This window comes from Dendropsophus ebraccatus, chromosome 8 (assembly GCF_027789765.1).
Source record: "Dendropsophus ebraccatus isolate aDenEbr1 chromosome 8, aDenEbr1.pat, whole genome shotgun sequence".
NCBI lineage: Eukaryota > Metazoa > Chordata > Amphibia > Anura > Hylidae > Dendropsophus > Dendropsophus ebraccatus.
This window is the reverse complement of record NC_091461.1, coordinates 28600231-28620195: the sequence shown is the minus strand read 5'-3', so window position 1 is coordinate 28620195 and position 19965 is coordinate 28600231. Positions and strand designations below refer to the sequence as shown.

Genomic DNA, 19965 nt, shown 5'->3' with positions numbered 1-19965 from the left:
GCACAGTGCACACTATGTATGAATCTACGGCCCTATCGTAAACGGACCCGTAAAAAATTAACAAGACCATTGTTTACGGCTGGAAATGCGGCCGTGGATTGACAGGCGGTCCGTACGGAGTACTTCAAAAATAGCCAGCAATGATGCCGAATGCCGATGCCTCTAATAGTTAATATATTAAATTAATAAAACACATTTTCTTTGTTATAAAGTCCCTTTCGTTGTTCAATAATTTAATTCTAACGAATCCATCATTTTGCAATTAAATATACTGTTAAAATAAATATATATATAAATAAATGTATATTTATATATATATATATATATATATTTATTTTTTGTACAGTATATTTAATTGCACAATGATGGATTCGTTAGAAATAAATTATTGAACAACGAAACTGATTTTATTTCAACGAAAATGTGTTTTCTTAATTAAATATTAATTAGTACAGGAAGCTCCATAAGCCGTTAATTCATATTGCCGGCAAAAGAGCATTCTGTACTAATCATCACTTTACTTTAATGAAAACATCAAATGTTTCTTCTAATTATGTTATGACAATAGCATTATTAGAAGAAACATTTAGAATTATATGTGCGCTCAGCTGATTGGCTGATCGGCTGAGCGCACATATAATTAGCGGGTCCGCAGTACAGTGACTTCATTGTGCTGCGGACCAGCGAAGAGGACACATCGGGGTGAGTATAGAGCTCTCCCCACCCCCTCCCCAGCACTGCACCCCTCCCAGCAAGGAAGGGGGGTCACTTAACCCCTTCCTTGCTGGGATGGGTGCAGTCTGACATCAGTCTGGCCCCCAAGGGATTAAGGGGGATGCAATACATCCTCCCTTAACCCCTTGGGGGCCAGACTGTAAGCAGCGATCTGTAAAGATGCTGCATACTGTAAGGAGCACAACACCGCTCACAATGATGGGTGTTGTGCTCCTGTTTGTGTGTTTTTTGTGTGTTTCTCCCTTTTTGTTTTTCAGATATCGGTATCCTGGGGATTACGTCGGATTCCGTGGACTACGTCGATGACCAGCGGTTGTTTTTTTTTTTTTTTTTTAATAAAATGGTCAATGAGGGGTGTGGGGGTGTTTTTATTTGAATAACAATTTTTTTTAACTTGTGTCTTGTCTTTATTTCTTTACTTTATAGACTTAGTAGTGGAAGCCGTCTAATAGACGGAATCCAATACTAAGTTGGGGCCTAGTGTTAGCCGGTATAAAATGGCTAACACTAACCCCCTATTATTACCCCAGTACCCAATGCCACCAGGGGTACTGGGAAGAGCCGGGTGCCAGTGGTCCCGGAGCGTCAAAATTGGCGCTCCTGGAACGGGCGGCAGCAGGCTGGTAAGATTTAGGCTGGGGAGGGCCTAAACCAATGGCTCTTCCCACCCTGGTGTTACCAGGCTGCTGTCGTTTGGTTTTTAACCCGGCTGGTTATAAAAATAGGGGGGACCCTATGCGGTTTTTTTAAAATTATTTATTTATTTAAAAAAAAAACCGCATAGGGTCCCCCCTATTTTTATAACCAGCCGGGTTAAAAACCAAACGACAGCAGCCTGGTAACACCAGGGTGGGAAGAGCCATTGGTTTAGGCCCTCCCCAGCCTAAATCTTACCAGCCTGCTGCCGCCCGGTCCAGGAGCGCCAATTTTTACGCTCTGGGACCACTGGCACCCGGCTCTTCCCATTACCCCTGGTTGCATTGGGTACTGGGGTAATAATGGGGGGTTAGTGTTAGCCATTTTATACCGGCTAACACTAGGCCCCAACTTAGTAATGGATTCCGTCTATTAGACGGCTTCCACTACTAAGTCTATAAAGTAAAGAAATAAAGACAAGACACAAGTTAAAAATTTTTTTTATTCAAATAAAAACACCCCCACACCCCTCATTGACCATTTTATTAAAAAAAAACAACAAACAACCGCTGGTCATCGACGTAGTCCACGGAATCCGACGTAATCCCCAGGATACCGATATCTGAAAAACAAAAAGGGAGAAACACACAAAAAACACACAAACAGGAGCACAACACCCATCATTGTGAGCGGTGTTGTGCACCTTACAGTATGCAGCATCTTTACAGATCGCTGCTTACAGTCTGGCCCCAAGGGGTTAAGGGAGGATGTATTGCATCCCCCTTAATCCCTTGGGGGCCAGACTGATGTCAGACTGCACCCATCCCAGCAAGGAAGGGGTTAAGTGACCCCCCTTCCTTGCTGGGAGGGGTGCAGTGCTGGGGAGGGGGTGGGGAGAGCTCTATACTCACCCCGATGTGTCCTCTTCGCTGGTCCGCAGCACAATGAAGTCACTGTGCTGCGGACCCGCTAATTATATGTGCACTCAGCCGATCAGCCAATCAGCTGAGCGCACATATAATTCTAAATGTTTCTTCTAATAATGCTATTGTCATAACATAATTAGAAGAAACATTTGATGTTTTAATTAAAGTAAAGTGATGATTAGTACAGAATGCTCTTTTGCCGGCAATATGAATTAACGGCTTACTGGAGCTTCCTGTACTAATTAATATTTAATTAATAAAACACATTTTCGTTTAAATAAAATCAGTTTCGTTGTTCAATAATTTAATTCTAACGAATCCATCATTGTGCAATTAAATATACTGTCAAAAAATAAATATATATATATACATTTATTTATATATATATTTATTTTAACAGTATATTTAATTGCAAAATGATGGATTCGTTAGAATTAAATTATTGAACAATGAAAGGGACTTTATTACAAAGAAAATGTGTTTTAATAATTCAATATATTAACCATGAGAGGCATCGGCATCGGCATACTGCAGAGGATCGCAAACCGCGGTAATAGCAATTCATGTAAACTGTTTCCCTGCTTTCCCAGATGCATCCAGAGGTGTTTGCATCACTTTCTTAAGATTTTATTTGTTATTTTTAGTTGAACCAGATTTCCAAGTAAATGACCGTATGTTTTCAGCCGCATGTCTATTTTTTCCCACGGCCGTAGTTTCATCCGCACATTTACAGCCGCATAAAAAATACAGCCGCACACATACATAGTGTGAACATAGCCTAATGGTGCGTTTACACATAGAGACTTATCTTACAGATTACTGAAGCCAAAGCCAGGAATCGATTTGAAAAGAGGAGAAATTTCAGTCTTTCCTTTTTGACCTGTTCCCAGTTTCTAGTCTGTTCCTGTCTTTGGCTTCAAAAATCTGTCAGATAAAGCTGTCTGTGTAAACACACCATAAGGATCATCTGGGCAGCCTACTGTTACCCTACTGTTGAAGTTTTAAACTTGAACTGTTCATATTTTATTAGCACAAGAATAAAGGTTGTAATTCAGATGTGGGTTTTTTATAAAGGGGTCTTGTACCCTTTTGGGCCTGAGGGTTGGGTTACTTTCTTGGACAATCTAATAAGACCCTAAGTTTATTTTAACACCCGGTACTCCTCAACCTCTGGGTGGGACAAACAGCCGGAAGCTATATATTCTGGGATAATGGCTTTGTAAGATGTTCATAGTAACAGAGGATAGTGACCTATGGCCATGCTCCAGAATCTGCGGTATTGCACATTTCATACATAGTCTTTACCAGGGGTGCCAAACTCAGGGCCTCCAGCTGTTTCAGAACTACAATTCCCATCATGCCTGGACAGCCAAAGCTAAAGCTTTGGCTGTCCAGGCATGATGGGAATTGTAGTTCTGAAATAGCTGAAGGCCCTGAGTTTGACACTTCTGGTCTATACTTTCCAGAACAGTGAAGTCTGCTATAGAAAACTTCATACTATTGGTCATGTTTTTTAACCAAGCACATATGGATATAATGCCTTAATCTCTCTCTCTCTCTCTATATATATATGTGTGTGAGTTCATGCTTGCCTCGGTGAAGGATGAAATAGATGGCTGTGGCTGGGTATAATAAATGCAATTCACCAGTTTAGTGAACTGGAGCGTGACTCACCACTTCTAATTCCTTCCTTGCTGCCTCCATTTCTTCCTGCGCTGAACGCTTGGGGTTTTTCTTCCTCTCCTGCATGCTCTGGATGTGCTGTTTGATGCGGTGTTCCAGTCGGAGGTCTCTCGAGGCTCTACGCATATAAAATAGGAAAGATTACTAATTTATGACACAATGATCCTCTTGTCTCATAAGAGAGGACACTGGCCTGTTTTGTTTTAGGGATACTTGCCAAAGGAACAGTCTGTCAGGAAACCCATCAATAAAAGCCCTATGTACAAACTGGCATGGACGTTTGTGTGTAATAACTCGCTTCAACGTCAGGACGTCTTACCCATTTGTGTAACACAGAAGCTTTTTACAAAGCATCTTATTCAACGTTCTTCTTTATCAGAGCAAATTATGTATTACTGCTATTTGCCAAATAAAAAGCACTATTTTTATATAATGTTTTAGAGAATTAGTTAGAGTTACGTGGACTGCAAGTTGACTGATTGTTGCCTTTTAACAGGAGCTATTACAGCAAGTGATTATTGCCCGTACTGGCCAATAATTTCTTGGTTTAATAGGGCCATTACTGTAAGGTTTTCCCTCAGATTACATCTGATTGATGGACACGGGGACACTTTGTGAATTGCTCTTTGTCTCAGCTGCACAGAATCATCAATGAGTCCTAGGAGTGATCATAGCTGTATCCGTGTTTTTCAGGCCGTTCTCAGGCTGTATTCACCTTCTCCAGGCAGCAGGATTCAAATGCCGATCATTCAGGTTAGTGTGAACCTGAACTTTCAGCAAGTTCGATCATGTCTAATAATCAGTAAAAGCAGAGGTCCATAACTTTTGTAACTAGCTAATCCATTTTAAGCCACAATCTGTTAGGGGGTCAGCTGTATATCATGCTTAGAGCTGTTGACATGGGCAGATAGTTGATAGAGATATAAAAGTAATAATAATAATAATAATAATAATAATAATAATAATAATAATAATAATAATACCTATCTCTTAGTTGATACATGGGCCTTAACTGTTTGTGTGTCTTAAAAGGTTTATTCAGGCTAAGAAAAACATTTCTGTTTCTGTGGTGTGGTTTTGCAGCTCAGTTCCATTAAAGTGAATGGAGACGAATAATAATTCCACTTTTGCTAGTTACAAAAGTTTGGGGATCTCTGCATTACATGCACAGGAAGTCATTCAGATGACTGATAGTGATGCGTCCCCTGTCTATAAGGGAAGCTGACTACTAAAGCCCCTATTACACGGGGCGATTAAGAGGAGAAAACAAGTGCCGACCTGTCAGGTCAGCGCTCGTTTGCTCCTCGTTCCTTGCTCGCTGCTGGCGCTATTACACATGTCAGCAGTGAGCGGGTAAGAGCAGGGAGGCCACAGAGAGCTGCGGGGGGCTGCCTGGGTGATCGCTAGATCATCCGGGCAGCCCATAGAAGATAGTGGCTGTCTGCTGCCACTGCTCCTATTCCTCGGAGCGATGGCAGCAGATTGCTGCTATCCTCATAGTTGGTCTTCCAACATGTTGAAAGACACTGAAAGCGACAATGATCAGCCGACATTGTGCATGTCTTCTATTACACTAAGCCAACTTCGGCCGTAATGCTCGTTATCGACTGAATACGCCCGATAATCGATTTGTGTAAGAGGGCCTTAAGTCACGCTGACATCCCGGAACATCCAGTCTAGCTTTTATATAAAAAAGGTTGTCTTTGTGATGCAAAACCTTGCTCCTTAATCATTCCTGGGGCCTATGAATTTTATAGGGGGACCATGCCTGGGATTCTTTTCCATTACCTAGAGCCAGGAGCCAGAAAGTGAAAGGAGCACACGCTCTAGCAGTTCAGGACTGTGCTTTACATGGTTGGCCATCCCTAACCTGTACAGAAGAAATGTACGGCCAGCCGGAACTTTCCTTGATCACAGTTCCATGTGATCAGTTTACAATAAACCACCTGGTTTACAGAAAACGTTTGATCTTGTTCATAGCTGCTAATACTGAGGATTCACGGTTTCGTACTGTAAAAACATCCTACGGTACAGACTCTCTCTATGATTGGGAACTTTCCTCTTGGGACTACAGGATAAATTCTGCAGCAATACAAGACTGAGAACAGACGTAGAGCGGCCAGAAAATTTCCATTTGCTGGAGCTTTGAGCCCGTGCCAGGCGAGGCATGCGTCTGGGTGTACCACAGGGCATCTAGTGATGTGGTTCACATTTTAACACCCTGAATATGGTGACTGTAGATGAAACAAACCTTGCTTTCTCCATTTCTTTCAATGAGTTCACAGACATGACCCTTGGCATCGTTTCCTGTTTTTCGGCATTCTTTTGCTTATTCTTGTGTTGGGATGTGTCCAGATCTGTGGCAAATGGAGGAGTAGTGACTGGCACCTAGACATGTGTAATGACAGAGCCATGAGTAAGGGGCACAGATCTCTAACAAAATATTAAATAGAAATTACACTGAAATATTAAACAGAAATGACATCTATAAATATTGTAATGGTCTATAAAAGCTAAACTTTTTTTTCATGAATAGACTAGAGCCAGCAGGCATAAATCCCTTGTGTGAACATGGCCTCAGGCTATCAATATTTTGTCTTTTTGGTCAGGAGCAGAACTAACAGAGAGGAAAGTTCTGTGGAAAGACGTTCCCCTTTTTTTTCTGTGTTCTGACCAAATCCCTGTGTGAACGAGCTCGTATAGTGATCTAGACCTACAGCGAGACTGCAAACCACAGCATATACGCCACTCACAGAGATGCTGATCCCAATCAATATTTTGTTTGTCATCCTTTAAATGTCAATTGGTCTTGCTGGCCATCACTTTGCCAGTCTATAGAGCTATACAGCTGGTGATCTCCTGGGAAAATCATTATATGGCTATGTTCACATAGTGTAAGAGACCGACCGTTCCATGATCATGGTCTCTGAAAAAATCATCCCAACCGGTACTGCAGTACCGGCCGGATGATCTTTCGGGTCGCAGAGTTCTGATGTGGTGCATCCGTGCGCGCCCGCATTAGAACTCCGCAGCGCTCGCTCCACAGTATGCATTGACATGGGTTTCTGCGGCCGCTATTCAATGAATAGCGGCCGTAGAAAACTGGCATGTCAGTTCTTCGTGGCGCCGCGAGGGATCCCGGCCGCAGCATATACTATATGTATACACTCCGGCCGGGATCTCATAGATCCCATAGACAGCAATGCAAGGTTATATTCTCATAATATTCATGGCCGTTGAACAACGGCCATGATTTTACGAAAATATACGTAGTGTGAACATAGTCTATAGCTACAAGCACTCACAAAGACTGTCCCTGAACAATATGTTATATATGTTATACTGTCTGCGTATATATAGAATCTGAAAACTTTGTTGCAAAGAACAAGTTTATCTTGCAGGTGGTAAATCCATTATTTCTTATTAGCTATGTCCTTATGTAATTTTTTTTTATACAATGCTATGGAATGTGCACTTAGATATGTAAAACGCTTTGACATTCTGTTCAGTGGCTCTCCCTGATGTAAGCACTGAGCATAAAGCCTTGATGCATGCCAGCATATACTTTCCAGCAACATGCGTCATCCATGGACTCCTATGTAGAAAGGAAGTATACCACGCACTATATGGCATCCTGTAGTTTAGAAAACTTACTTAGAACAAGTGCTTTGTATGATGTTACGGCCTCATAATGGGACCTGATTCACTGTGCTGAAATAAAGTCTTGTCCTTGTAAAACGTCCAGATGATAAATTGTATAAATCATCTTCTGAGTCACGGCCTTCAGCAATGTACCCAGACATGGATTGTGATCATAAATATAGATTTACGGCAATAACGCTCCCTCCAAGGCCTTGTGAAGTAACTTGTGGCTGTGTATAAATACTGAATTATTACCATTACAGCATATTGTAGGTTATTCTGTTAAAAATTGCTGGTGTAAAATGTGTGAAAAAACACAATCTGTCATAATCTGGGTTAAAATAAAAAAAATAAAAAATTCCAAGAGAATGAAACAGAGTTGTGACTATATATAAGCCATAATAGTAATAATAATAGGCATACTACTGGTAATACATATAAATATATATCAATAGGTACAGATAATTAATATAACACCGCCCACTGGACTCCTTAAAGGGAATCTGTCACTAGGTCTATGCTGCCTTAAATGAGGACAGCATAAATTGGTGACAGAAATGCTGAACAGATCAGTGTATTACTTACATCATTTTGTTCAACTGTTCTCCTAATATGCAAGAGAATAGTATCCTTGCCACACCCCTCCCCCCACCCTCCAGCTGCTGATTGACAGGTGACTGCCTATACACAGCATGGATAGATAACTGGCAATCAGCAGCTGGTGGGTGGAGTTTTCTGCTTCTCATGTATATCCAGGACTACTGGGCTCATGCACATAATGGAGAGGACTACTTATTCTCCATGTTATCTAGGAGGATATCTCCAAATCAGCTGCAGAAAACAAATGTAAGTGATACATCCTCAGTTCAACTTCTCTGTCACTAGTTTATGCTACCCTGAGATAGGACAACATAAACCTGCTGAGAGTCTCTTTAAAGTTTATCCACATGCGATGAACTCACATACTATCCGTATATAATTTTGTTAGGCTTTTATATTGTAACATTTCCACAGATGATTCTTTGAATTTCCTTTTTTTTTCAACCTTCATAACCAGTCCTACAAAAATGACAGATTGTGTATTGTGACACATTTTACAGCAAAGTCGTTGCTTTATGGCAGCAGCAGGTTGCGTTTCCTTGGTTAGCACAAGGGTGTAGTCTCACATCCTGGCAGCTACGTGTAGTGTCATACGTGGAGAAAATGTGCGTGTTTTCCCTGCAATACTGTGCATGTTGTCAGCTTATGAATCTATTATCAATTTAGGTTTCATCACTTGCCTAAATGACTCCTAGTCAGTGTATTATGCAGAACAGGAGCAAACAGCAATGTGCCTATTAGATGTAAAGTGATTGCAGCCCACCTGAGCCCAGATGTCCAAAAGGGCCTAATGGTCTTTAGGCCACACAAAAACACAACAGTATTATAAAAGGGCAATGCTGAAGTGTGACAGCATTAAAAGGGTTGTCCAGGCTTTTCTTTCAGAAACAGCGCCACTCATGTCCTCAGTTTGGATGTGGGGTATTGCAGCTCAGTTCAATGGAAGTGAATGGAGTTGAATTGTAACACCACACACAACCTGAGGATGGGAGTGGCACTGTTTTCACAAGAAAGTAGTTGTGTGCAGAGTGGTACGGGATGGCTGGGGAAGGGTGTCTCTGAAAACTGTAGTTCACAAACAACTATTTAAGTGTTAGAATCTGTAATGATTATTTAGGGTGCGTTCACACCTACAGGATCTGCAGCAGATCTGCAGCAGATTTGATGGTGCAGATTTGATGCTGTGTTCAGTTATTTAAATGAAATCTGCTGCAGATCTGCTGCGGATCCGCAGCAGAAAATCAGCTGCAGATCCTGTAGGTGTGAACGCACCATTAAGGTGCGGTTCAAGCAGGGATTTCACCAGGGCATATTGTTCATCAGTGTTTATTTTATTGCACCAAAATAATAATGTATATCTGCTGTTGCTGTCTGGGGCTATGTTCACACAACGTATATTTTTGTAAAACCACCTCTGCCGCGTCATCAGCAGCTCCGCTGCAAATGGCTGAGCATAACTGTGCTCAGCCAATCGCGGCTAAGCACAGTTATGAGGCGGCAGAGGGGGGCCGACATGAGGGACTGATGGAGCGGTTCGGCCGGCCTCCCGAAAAACTGCGTTATTGTCCCAAGATGGCGGACGGGGGTCAACACGAGATGCGGTGAGTATAATGCACCATACTTCCAGGTCTACCGTGGGTGGAGGGAAAACACGGGGAAGGGGGCCATTCACATACATAACATACATTACAAAGTTGTATAACTTTGTAATGTGTGTTATTTTGTGAATAATTGTTTAGCGCCGCACTACCCCTTTCAAAATGTCCCCGCAGCTCAGACAGTCCGGAGATTTTTGTAGAGGCGCACTGCCTCTACATAAATCCCGTGCGCACCAATGCGCGTGCCAGGAAACCTACGCCAGCTCATAGCTGGAGTAGGTTTCCTGACTATTTTATTGCAAAGAAAATGATGAATAGTCCACGCCCCCAGTTCCAGCCCCTCCAAACCCGCTCCCCGCCCCCCTGGCGTACCGGGGGGAAAGTGGCCAGATTTGAATATTTTATTCGTAAAACAAATACATTTATTCAAATCTGGCCCTTTTCGGACGAAAAATACGCATTTTTTCCTTCATAAATGTCCCCCATAGTATACGCTCCGGCCGGGATTCCTAGCAGGGCCGTAAACAACTGACGTCAGTTTTCTGTGGCCACTATTCATTGAATAGCGTCCATACAAAACCCTGTCAGTACACACTGTGGAGTGTGCGGCTCTGGTCGCTCGCTCCATAGTGTGCTGTGGGAAGTTCTGATGCGGCGGATGCATCTTTTCAGAGACCCGCCGTTCCGTGACATGGCTGGTCTCTTACGTTGTGTGAACATAGCCTGACACTGAATACTCTACAGGCCTGGCAGCAAACCAGCGCCGATCAGTGATCAGCCTTTACAAGGCTAAATCAGATGGCCCATGTGAATTCAATGTTATTGGCCGCACAGCCTCTGTTTAGACAGGGCAATGGGAGGTCCATAACAATAATTTAAATGGCTGATCTATTCAGCTGACAAATAAGTATATACTCAATCGTTGGCTTATTCCTGGCCCTTTACAGGCATTTCCCGACAAATCGGCCTCTGTAAACGAGCCTTAAAGAGGTATTCCCATCTCAACTTAGCGCTCCATTCATTGCGGTGATGTTTTAGTCTATGTTCTCACAGCAGTGGTCAGAACCCCGGCTTGTTATCCTCTATTCTATGTGGGAACAGGCCTTTAAGGCTCTGACCACAGTACATAAGTGATGTCTGTATGCATAAAAATATCGAAAAAACTAATCCACAGACTCCAATCACCTTATAAAAGTTTCACAGCGGCCTCCATCAGGTGGTCTCCTTTTAAAGGGGAAATTCAGGGAAAATCTTTTTCTTTCAAATCAACAGGTTTCAAAAAGTTATATAGATTTGTAATTTATTTCTATCTCAAGTCCAGTACTTATCTTCCAGTACTTATCAGCTGCTGTATGTCCTGCAGGAAGTGGTGTTTTTTTCTTTTTAGTCTGACACAGTGCTCTCTGCTGCCACCTCTGTCCATGTTAGAAACTGTCCAGAGCAGGAGAGGTTTTCTATGAGGATTTGCTGCTACTCTGGACAGTTCCTGTCACGGACAGAGGTGGCAGCAGAGAGCATCATGCCAGTGTGGAAAGAAAACAACACTTCCTGCAGGACATACAGCAGCTGATAAGTACAGGAAGACTTGAGATTTTTGAGATATTCAATAAAATTAAGTTACAAACCTATATAACTTTCTGAAACCAGCTGACTTGAAAGAAAGTACCCCTTCAATTGCCGGTTGGCATATTAAACACCTCTACACTATTCCGCAGAGCAGGATTCAGTAAAATAAAGAAAATATACAGAGCAGTATAAATCAGAGTTTATATATGGTGGATGCCACAGTCATCCTTCATAGCTATACAATGGAGGTATAAGTCAGGAAGTACCCCACATGCATTCCACCCCACCAGATGCTGTGAAAGGCAATGTGAAAAAACGTATTCAGTGTTCTGTTCAATAGACAAGCTTGTACTGTATGTCATGCAGGAAATGTTTTATTTTCAGTCTGACACAGTGTCCTCTGCTGACAGCTCTGGCCGAGACAGGAACTCTGTCTTGGTTTTCTATGAATCCCCATAGAAAACCTCTCCTACTTTAAGCAGTTCCTGCCTTGGCCAGAGATGTCAGCAGAGAGCACTGTGTCAGACTGAAAATAAAACACCATATCCTGCATAATATGCAGCAGCTGATAAGTATGGGAAGACTTGAGATTTTTTAATAGAAATAAATTACAAATCTATATAACTTTCTGACACCAGTTGGTTTGAGAAAAAAAAAAAAAAAAAGATTTTCGCTGGACAACCCCTTTAAATGGCTTTGACTTTGTGAAGCCTAGCTCAGTTGCCTAAACTAATAAACCTTACTGATGTCTTTCCATCCTGAATACACTGCATCAACGTTCCCATACCAGACCCTGTCATGGTTCGGGCAGCTCCATGTCTGCGATCATTCTGGCAGCGTCCTCTCCATGCTCTGATGTCAGTGACATATATAAAGGGGGGCTGTCAGACTCACTTTATAAGTTAACCCAATCTTCTTCACCATCATGTGTGATTAAGAATATGGGGGCTGGCTATACCCCTATAATCATCATCATCATTACTTGTTTTACATGGCGCTTTCAATGGTCATTCATCTTAGATAACTATAAGCCACTTGTCTGACCACTATACCATATACATGTCAACTAACACATATGTCCTGAATGGGGAGAAAGGAAAAAGCTACTGCCAGACGTCTCTGCCACCAACATGCCTGACCCTTCTCTCCCTATACATCTGCTGTAGGGGGCGCAATGAATGGTCAACAAGTGAGTGACACCAATATCTGTCTAATGTGTATAGTCACCTTTAGCTTCCTTTATAAAGCATATAGTGTCTTACATAGGAAAATAAGGATGACTGAAATGTCAAGGCAGGGATCTCCAACCTCTAGCAATCACGCAGATGATACCACAGCGCCCTCTGCTGGCCCTGTCTCTTCTGCATCTTGTATTGGTAACAGATATTTTTATATATATATATATATATATATATATATATATATATATACCTACCTCATGGTGATTTTCTGTCCTCTTCTTGCTTCTCGCTTTCTGATCTTGCATGAGCTTGGTCTGTCTTTGCCAATCTTTGAGGATTTCTTGATTCCTAACAAGGGAAATAGCATTTATTTAAAATTTTTAAATTCTAACCTTGGATCATTGGACCTGAGCTACAACACAAAAAGCTGTGGGAGGAAAGAGTCATTGCCAGTCTTTGTATTGTCTTTGAGTAATGTATTATACATGTAGAGCTGTAGGCGCTCCATGTACTGCTGTATGATGACCCTGTGGCTCCTATGGAAATGAATTTGATTCAGTACTGTCACACGTTTTATATACAACAATCTGATTTACTTGTATCAGTGTATACATAGATGGCGGTCCATCACTATACGGGGATAATCTGGACTCTCACTCCTAGGATTTACTCTACTGTGTGCACAGACATCCTGCTCAAAATCCTTTGGTATATCACAGCATACAGCTTTCTTCCATCTATCACATATTTTTCTGCAGTTTATACTGAATTGTCTAGTGGACAGAAACTTTATGGGGTGTGAAAGCCAGGCTTAAGGCCTTATTACATGTGCTCAATCAGATACCATCTAATGTAATAGGGCCAACAATGATCATTGGCTGATCGCTAATTTGTGACACGTTATAAAAAATACAATGCTGTTGGCTGTACAACTCTCCGATGGCTTACTAACGCTAGCGCTGCACGAATGACCTAGCGAATGTTTGTGCAATCCTGTTGACAGAATTATTAAGCCATGTAATAGGCTCCGTATCCAAGCTCCAATCTAGGAGATCAGTGGCTCGATTGTCTCATATGGTTTTAAAGGGGTATTTCTATCTGGATCAGTCATGCCCTATCCACAGTATGCACTGGACCCCACAAACCAGGCGGTGGGCCACGCACGCTTGTCGCCATGCCATTCATTCTCTATAAAGCTGCTGAAGATAGGCGAAAGGTGCACTCATCTATGTCCAGCCGCTCCAAAGAACATAAATGGAGTGGCTACGTCCATGCATGGACCACAGCTCCATCTAGCAGGGATTTTGGGGTCCCCATATAAGATGGAGAGAGACCCCAGCGGTTATACTCACCTCCATCTCTTAATTATGCTCTATCCTGTGGATTCTGCATATGTGGATATAGCACATAACTCCATCCAGAACGGAATACTTCTTTAGGCCATGTTCCCACTTTGCAAGACACTGGCCGTTCTGGACCTGGCTGGGTCACAGAACGGCCAGCATCCCAATTCGCCGCTGCACGCTCCATTGTGTGCACTGACAGGATTTCTGCGGCTGCTATTCAGTGAATAGTGGCCGCGAAAACTGTATTGTCCGATCCCGACCGGAGTGTATACTATGTGTATATACTCCGGCCAGGATTCCAAAGAGGACAGCACTACGTAAGTTCCGTAATAATCGTGGCCGTTATTGCAAATTGGCAACAACGGCCGTGATTATTACAAAACTTACTAGTGTGAACATAGCCTTAAGCCCCATAATCATGTTGGGAGGGGGACTGATTATGAAGCTCCCAATCACCCTCTTGAGTCTAGCATTCACACCCATTTTGCTAACACCTTCCCACCCCTTTTGACCTGGCAGTATGTGTTAAAGGAGCATTCCCATAGTAAATGCTATCAGTTTATGATCGATGGGGGTCCAACCCCTGGAACTCCCACCAATCCTGACAGCTTCAGTGCAGGTTTAGTGCTGTGTCCCCTTCTATGTCTTCCCTACACTCAGATGTGATCATGGTATAGTTCCTAGCACAGTTCTATATCAGCCTGCAGCCCCCACCCCCCTACATACACACTTCACTCTCAGAACCTGACAGGGTTTTAGATGTCAAACCCCCAGCGGTTATACAGTGATGACATTTCTTAGCAATGAGAATGACGTCTCATTGCATATCCCTGAGTAGAATAACCCTTTAAATTCCCCAACAGTGCAATCAGAGGAGAAATGAGGCATTACACAGCTCTCAATTATATGTCATCCATATAATACACAGACGTGTTCTCCAAAGAGAGCGAGGCTCACTCCTAACTAACTGATGGAGGTCATGAATCCCTAGTCATAAAACCCCTCGAAGACAGTATGTGCCTGATGAGTTTCCTGCTTTCGGAAAGCTATGAGACACATCCATGAGTCATAACTCACCTCTGCTTCTGAATAACCATGGCTAGCCTTTCCTTCTCCTCTGCCTGTCTATCAGCCTCTGACTTTCTCCTTTCTAAGAGCATTGCAGGTCTGGGGAAATGTCCAAAAAAAGAATACAAGTCAGTGATTTACACGGTGAATCCCAGCGGTGGCGGGGTCATAGAAATGTGCTGCTTGAGGAAAAAAGACAGACTAATAAAATACTCTGTGTCTGCTTGATAAAAACCTAATAAATCACTTATAGAAGCTGTAATCCACGCCTTCCTTCCCATATTGTCCTACAGTATGCCCAAAAACATCACCAAAGTGTTACCTGCATCTCTATGGCCTGTAATGGTCTATGAAGTTCACAAATAAATTATGGTTTCAGGAACTAAAGGGATTTTCCCACCATGAACATTTATAGAAATTCTTAAGTGGGGCCCTATAGGCTGTGGATATGTAATATATGGTCTATGGTGGTAAAAACCACCCTTTAAATGGTATACAGGAAAGTAATGCTTTACTTTTAAAGTGTCACTGGCAATTTTAAGAAAGTTTACAATTGGGTTTATTAGCCGAAAAATGCATTTTTATCATGAAAAAGCAGTATGAAACTCTCCCCCCTGTCTTCATGATTTTCTATGGAGAGAGGAGGGGTGGAGGGAGATGAGGCACCAAAACAGGACAATAAAGAGTTAATTTACAGCTTCATCACCGGGCTATCTCCTCTGAAGTCAGCACTGACTTCTCTGACCTCTGAATAGGCTTTCACACAGGTCCCACTGTGTAATCCTTTGTTCTCTGCTCTATGCTGGCGACTAATCTCCCTCCTCCCCTCTCCATAGGTTAGACAGGGCTCGACTGATGTAAAAGAGTCAAGATTTCCTGATAATGAGCAGTGGATGAGAGAGAGGAGAGGGGGACCTGGGGAAAGTCTTTTTGAATGTAGATAAAGGCATATTTGCCTAATAAACCCAATTACAAAGTTTCTTAAAATCGCCTGGACTATTGATTTCTGCAAAAAAAAAAAAAAAAAACACGACAGTGACACTTTAAAACACATACCTATACCTTTACATATAATGCACAGCTATAAAAACTCACTAGCCATGGCTTTACTGTGGTTGCAATAGCAGTTTTAGATCATTTCAAGGAAAATATTTCTAGATTTTTTTCTACAGAAAACCACTTTTTGACGATACATTGTGTAAACATGGTTTTGCCTACTAAACTCAAAGCACAAAACCAGTAATGTTATCTGTGTCGCTACTTTCACCTAGCAGTCAACACAGGAGCTTTTTTGGGTCACGTGTATGGAGGGCCGACAGATTCGAGAACAGTGTAAGGTGTAAGGGGGCCGCCCCACTCTCCACCAACAGGTGATGTCAGTGGAGATAAGAACAAGATAAGATGGATTTTCACTGCCTGACCCCCTTTGTGCTCGGAGTAATAAGCTGCCACAAGAGGTGTCTGGCTGTGGCTTACCACACCACTTCCCATAGGGTACACATGAATGCTCAGCGGTACCGAACATTCATGTGTATTGGGAGGATTGATACTTCTGCCCTTATCTAGATCTCATTTACCTTGACTCAGTTAGAAATTTCCACCCAGATCCTTTCGGAGGGTCCCTCATGTTCTGAGGCTTCCTATGACAGCTAAGCATTTCTTCCATTTGTTTCTCTTCTATTTTATGTTTCAGCATCTCAAAGTGCTTCATTTCTTCATTGCTTGACCAGTCACCTGACAGATCCATGCTGGATCGCAATTCTTTCAGATTCAGCTTCTCCATAGGGGGCAATTCTTTTGGAAGGAAACATTGTGTGATTACCGATACTCATGTTGTACACAGAGAGTGCAATGGATGAATGGACTATGGGAAAAGTGAAGCTGTACCTGTGGGGATTTGGTACAGAGGTGTCAGAAACTCTGTGCAGCCCCTCTAAATTAGATGGTCCCGATGATCACAATAAATGATGAATAAGAAAACAACCCTCACCTACCAGACACTCCCCCATTGCTCTGTCTTCCAGCACAGGCAGCATGTGTTACAGACGCCGCCCGGCCGCCTGTCAGCGCTCAATCAAATACAGAGAGCTGACAGGTGGGTGGGACTTCGAGCACAGTCGGAAGACAGAGGAGGAGGGTGGGTGCCGGGAGAGCTGCAACAACGGGAGTGTGTGAGAAGTGAGTTGTTTCTTTTTCCATCACAAATCTTGCACCGAAGCTACGGATGTGCTGCAGGCGCCCTGATGCCCGTCTCTCTAGGGTACCGTGTCAGTGCGTCTGTACATGGCAGGGGGATGGGAGTCCAGGGTGGGTGGACGGCCCAGGGTACCATTAATCTGCCACTGGGTAGATGCTGTTTTCTGCATCATGAATACTATGTCTGCTGTAGGTTCCCAAACTACTTTTGACATAGGTGTCCTGGTCTTTCCTTAGGTCAACAGTGTCATAGAGGCGGGTTTCTTGGCCGCGGAGTCCCCTCTCCCCTACTCGGTCTGGCACATGCTGCATTAGGATTGTCCCCTGGTGACGTCACAAGGGGTTGGGGGTGTGGATTTAGGAACCAGAGAGGAAAGAGGGGACTTAGAGGCTGAGAAGCCCCGCCTCTATGTCACTGTCCACCAATGATTACAAGCATTTTTTCACCAAAAGAAGGACCAGGACAGCTCTGTCAAGGGTATTTTGGGAACACAGAACAGAATCAGTAGCTAATGGTGCCGAAAAACGGCAACTACTCCATGGTGGGGACAGTATCACTTTAAGAAATACAATTGAAACAACAATAAACCTCGGAAGATAAGAGACACATCTAAAGTAAAAAAAAAAAATGCTGATTTTTTTTTTACATTTTGTTTTGTGTTTCTGAAGTATCTCAACGCCTACATGTTGCCTGTGCTTTTGTGATAATCCTTCAGTTGTCAGGTCCGACTGATGTTGGATCAATGCACCCACACTTATTACAGAACTACTTTATATAAATCTGTATCACGGCTCCCATAGACGGCTATAGGACCATGCTGTATGGTGTTTTTAATTATAGCTGCACATACCTAAAATGTATAGCACAAGGCTGAGTCATCTTACCTGACACCTCAGAATCAGGACGTACAGGAGCCTGCTTTTTGAAGCTACGCAGAAAAGATAATATGGATGCGAGTCCTTTGTGAACAATTTCTTCTGGTGGAAACTCAAGAGGACAACGTCTTAGGTTCAAGGCTTTCAGTGTAGACAGGTCCCCTGTACAATAAAAAACAGAATTCAATTAGAACTCAAATTAAGGAGTCTGACAGTACAAACTTTAAAGGAGTTTTCTGCTTTGGACAATAGAGCTTAAAGGGGTTGTCCGGGATAAAATTATATTGTATACCTACCTGTCCTGTTTCGATGCTGCTGCCGGGCCCTAGGCTGCCCACTCTCTGCAAGATATCTGTGAGGTGGAAGCTCAGCAAAGAATTTATACTGGCTATGCTAAGCTTCCATATCCAGAGGGAACGGTGCGTTGCGGCATACCTTGAAATTGCATTGGCGGTGCAACGGGGCAGGTAAGTTTATATTACTAACATGTCCCCGCAGCCCAGTTAAATGCCATTCTATCCTAGACCACATGAGCACTGAAACATTCCATGGTGCTTATTCAAATCCCAGGCTGTCTGCGTACTACAGGTCCTCCAGAAAGAGACACTCTTTGTAACCTTCTTTACTTTGTTCAGGGAACGAGGATTAAAGTATTTTCCTGCATCCTACATGGCGAGTGCTAAAAAACTTTGGAACCGGACTGGAGAATCTGTGGAGAATCTGCAGCGACTGTATGAAGGGCAGAGCAAGTTGCAGGCGTTTTTTTAAAGTGGACTAAATGGGCACTAAGATATGAAGTCATAAAGACTAGAGATGAGCGAACCTCGAGCATGCTCGAGTCCATCCAAACGTTCGGCATTTGATTGCTCCTCGTTCCCCGCTCGCTGCCGCCGCTATTCAACGCAGCAGCAGCAGCGAGCGGGTGAGTGCGGGAGGGGCGGCGGGGAGCTGCAGGGGGGCTGCCCGGGTGATCGCTGATCTTCCGGGCAGCCCATAGGATACAGCAGCGTCTGCTGCCGATGCTCCTATTCAACGGAGCGACGGCAGCAGATCGATGCTATATCAGTCGCTTGTTTTTCAACATGTTGAAAAACAAGCGACTGCAACAATCAGCCGACATGAATGATGTCGGCTGATCATTGCACTCTATTCGGCTGATGTCGTCCGAATACGGCCGATATTCGTTCTGTGGAATAGGGCCTTAAGGCTATGTGGAAAACATGGATATAGTCATTGGCTGTATCCATGTTTTGCAGAAAAAACTTTATCCAAGTTCAGCAGCCCCAGCTAATCAAATGCCGAACGATCGGGTTAGAATGGACTCAAACCCGAACCCGGTTCGCTCATCTGTAATAAAGACATATCGAAGGTTCTGACTGTTGTGATCAGACCCCCAAATGACCAGTAGAATCAGCTAGTGTGTGCGCTTAGCATGTTCTCTCCCTACTGATGTGTTAGAAATATATATATAAATAAATATATATATATATATATATATATATATATATATATATCAGAGAAAAAAGTCCAGCACCAGGTCAGCATATACCATTAAAATTCCATACTTTATTAGAAAATCTTCACATAGGACAGTAATAAAAGTTTACGCGTTTCAGCGCTTCTCGCGCCTTGTTCACAACTGAAGCATGATACATACAAGCTCATATTGCTATATAAAGGGTAGTGCTGTACATCACATGACTAACCCCCAATTAAGAACCATATAACACATGTTAAAAACTTCACAGGCTTGGAAAGCAAGTTAACCCTTAAGGGGTAAGTTCAAAGTAGAAAGTGAATATAACCAATTTTTCTCATACATCATATAGGTTATTGAAAGCATGGCTAGAAAGTTGCTTACATTAAATGTAGTATATAAAGCACCAGACAATATATTTATAGACCTTAATAT

At 42.8% G+C, this 19965-nt stretch overlaps 1 protein-coding gene and 1 long non-coding RNA gene across 2 annotated transcripts in view; one reads left to right on the top strand and one right to left on the bottom strand.

Annotated features, from left to right (window-relative positions):
- LRRC27 (leucine rich repeat containing 27) overlaps positions 1-19965 on the bottom strand; it is a 44590-nt gene that overhangs the window by 2524 nt on the left and 22101 nt on the right. The window contains exons 5-10 of the mRNA XM_069978947.1: positions 18063-18215; positions 16559-16775; positions 14991-15080; positions 12822-12915; positions 6232-6368; positions 3972-4098 (exon numbers count right to left, since the gene is read on the bottom strand). Coding sequence (XP_069835048.1) covers positions 3972-4098; positions 6232-6368; positions 12822-12915; positions 14991-15080; positions 16559-16775; positions 18063-18215 — 818 coding nt within the window. The remainder of the gene's footprint in view (positions 1-3971; positions 4099-6231; positions 6369-12821; positions 12916-14990; positions 15081-16558; positions 16776-18062; positions 18216-19965) is intronic.
- LOC138798475 (uncharacterized) overlaps positions 4694-19965 on the top strand; it is a 32145-nt gene continuing 16873 nt past the window's right edge. Inside the window, exon 1 of the long non-coding RNA XR_011364086.1 lies at positions 4694-4733. This is a non-coding gene — a long non-coding RNA (uncharacterized lncRNA). The remainder of the gene's footprint in view (positions 4734-19965) is intronic.